The sequence below is a fragment of the Morone saxatilis genome, unplaced genomic scaffold, assembly GCF_004916995.1.
Source record: "Morone saxatilis isolate NCDOM2014 unplaced genomic scaffold, NCSU_SB_2.0 Contig16, whole genome shotgun sequence".
NCBI lineage: Eukaryota > Metazoa > Chordata > Actinopteri > Moronidae > Morone > Morone saxatilis.
The window spans coordinates 9,020,690-9,021,783 of record NW_023339718.1 but is presented as its reverse complement, the minus strand read 5'-3'; the positions used below and the strand labels follow the sequence as shown (position 1 = coordinate 9,021,783).

At 50.1% G+C, this 1,094-nt stretch overlaps 1 protein-coding gene across 3 annotated transcripts in view; it reads left to right on the top strand.

The window, feature by feature from the left end:
- Positions 1-1,094, top strand: part of ebf2 (EBF transcription factor 2) — a 28,628-nt gene that overhangs the window by 3,879 nt on the left and 23,655 nt on the right. For 2 of the 3 annotated variants that reach the window (XM_035659031.1, XM_035659030.1), the window contains exon 3: positions 487-550. In XM_035659031.1, the coding sequence (XP_035514924.1) occupies positions 487-550 (64 nt within the window). The remainder of the gene's footprint in view (positions 1-486; positions 551-1,094) is intronic. The other variant, XM_035659032.1, reaches the window with a different exon arrangement.

Here is a 1,094-nt window from a genome sequence, read left to right as displayed (position 1 = left end):
GGTGGGTGGGTGGGGGGAGAGAAGTGAGAGGCTATAGTGGAGAGCCTGGGGGGAAGGAGGGATAGTGGAAAGGAAGTTTTTCTGTCAAGGTCGACTGCTGCTCAGTCTCACGTACAGTACTTTCCACTTGCTGAGACACACTTGGCACACACACACACATGCACGCATAACCATGCCTGCACTAACTTATTGTGGGGAGGACCACTGCATTTGATCGTAAGGTTTTAGGAGTTTGTATCAGACATGATAGTTCAACCTCTACAAAGAACATCCAACTCAAGGTTAAGCGCTCAGCTCTAGAGCACAACGAAAGGTCCCAAGTGAGCTTTGAGCCTACAACCCTCTGATCTCGATTCTGCTCCCAGGGAAGGACGAGCTGCAGGATTAGGAGAGACTCACTGATGCTCTGCTGTACTTATCTGTGCCTCAAATGTGCTTAACTGCATGCCCTGCATCTGTCTGTGTGTCTGTATTTTCCTTTCCAAGGAGCAGACGGGAGAAAAGACCAACAACGGCACACACTACAAGCTGCAGCTCCTCTACAGCAACGGTGAGTCAAACATGACTTCCCAGATTATGGGTTGATTCTTTGCCCTTTGAGGTGTCTAATTTGATTATTTAAATGACGACGCTAAGGCCCTGCATGTAACAGGAGTTGAAAAAGGTCACCGGCGACACCAGCATGCCAACATGACACACACCTTTCCACTTAACTAATCTTCCTCCACATCCTCCCCTGCCTTACCTTGCCTCTCCTCTTTAAGCTCATAAATTACCTTCCGTTCATCGTCTAATCATTGGGTTTGTACAATTCAACGTTCAGCTCTGCAAGGAGCCACTCCTGGGCCCATGTATGGGGAAATGAGGTACATGTTGCCACCCCACCCCAACCCCCCCTCATCCCCTCCAACTCTTCCAACCACCCATGGTGCTTCCACATCAGATCCGGGGATACACAGAGAAATTCGGTTCCCATGAGCCACTGCTGCCCCTACTCTGCCATCGCAGTGGCACCCATGGGAGAGAAGATAAAAGACATGTTCCAGAGCAACCCCCTCATACACCCTCCATACACACCCGCACACACACACACA